The 1,109-nt window shown below is 29.9% G+C and overlaps 1 protein-coding gene across 1 annotated transcript; it reads left to right on the forward strand.

The window, feature by feature from the left end:
• Window positions 1-3: 3 nt before the first annotated feature.
• Window positions 4-918, forward strand: TRIADDRAFT_63025 (uncharacterized protein; the record flags this gene model as incomplete). The annotated part of the gene is made up of 3 exons (XM_002119023.1): window positions 4-100; window positions 384-638; window positions 806-918. 3 exons carry the CDS (start codon window positions 4-6, stop codon window positions 916-918), a joined length of 465 nt encoding a protein of 154 aa, XP_002119059.1.
• Between the last annotated feature and the right edge of the window lie 191 nt (window positions 919-1,109).

Genomic DNA, 1,109 nt, shown 5'->3' on the forward strand with positions numbered 1-1,109 from the left:
TATATGGGATCTGCATTATCTAAACTTCTTGCTGTATCTGAGCGTTATCCAGAGTTAAAGGCAACTCAAAATTTTTTAACACTGCAATCTCAAATAGAAGGTAATGAGAATAGAATTTCTGTAGCTAGAAGAGATTATATTAACTCTGTTAGAAATTTTAACATTTTAATAACTACATTTCCCGGCCTTGTGTGGAACAAAATATTTTTCTCTCGTGAAAAATTAGCAAACTACACAGAAAGTGATTCTATAAAAGAAACACCAAAAATAGCTTTTAACTAAAATGAAAAAAATTAGATATTTATATTGTGTAATACTATGTTTTTTATTTCTTACTGAGTCTAGTTTCGCTCTATCTTTTCCTACTTTAACTGGACGTGTAGTTGATCAAGCAAATGTTATATCTCCAGCTATAAAAGATCAGATAACAGAAATTCTTACAAATATAGAGAATACTACTACAGATCAAATAGTAATATTAATGTTACCAACTCTTGATGGTCATTCTATAGAAGATTACGGTTATAAATTAGCTAGGCACTGGGGTATTGGTCAAAAAGATAAAGATAATGGAGCTATAATTATTGTAGATGTGAATGAAAGATCTATACGAATAGAAGTTGGTTATGGCCTTGAAGGTAAACTTACTGACGCTGTGACTGGACTTTTGACAAAACTCTAACCTATGCCAAAAATGGCATTTTTAAAAAAGAAGTGATTTAGAAAAATTATGCTACTTTTGTGTGTATTTTTTCATATATTTGGTCAGCTTTTTCTAAAATTTTCTTTCTAAAATTCTCCTTAGATTCTTGCTGTGTATTTATTGAGGTTTTTGAAATAATAGGCATCTTTCCAAAACTCGACTTTATTTCTACTTGCACTTTTGTGGGGTCTCTAGACTTGCGCATGATAGGTTGATTTTTCTTTGATGTAAAACTTTTTCTTATACTTCTCTCATCTGGTATGCCTCTTTTTTTAATTTCACCTGTATATACTTGATCAAAAACATCACTAATAGCTGCAGCTCTAAATATATTAGATGGTGATTTGGAGTTTATTCTTTTTTTATTTTCCCAAGCTCTAACATTAATTTCATTTAGCAAATCAGA

The sequence above is a fragment of the Trichoplax adhaerens genome, genomic scaffold (genome assembly GCF_000150275.1).
Source record: "Trichoplax adhaerens TRIADscaffold_4074 genomic scaffold, whole genome shotgun sequence".
Classification (NCBI taxonomy): domain Eukaryota; kingdom Metazoa; phylum Placozoa; class Uniplacotomia; order Trichoplacea; family Trichoplacidae; genus Trichoplax; species Trichoplax adhaerens.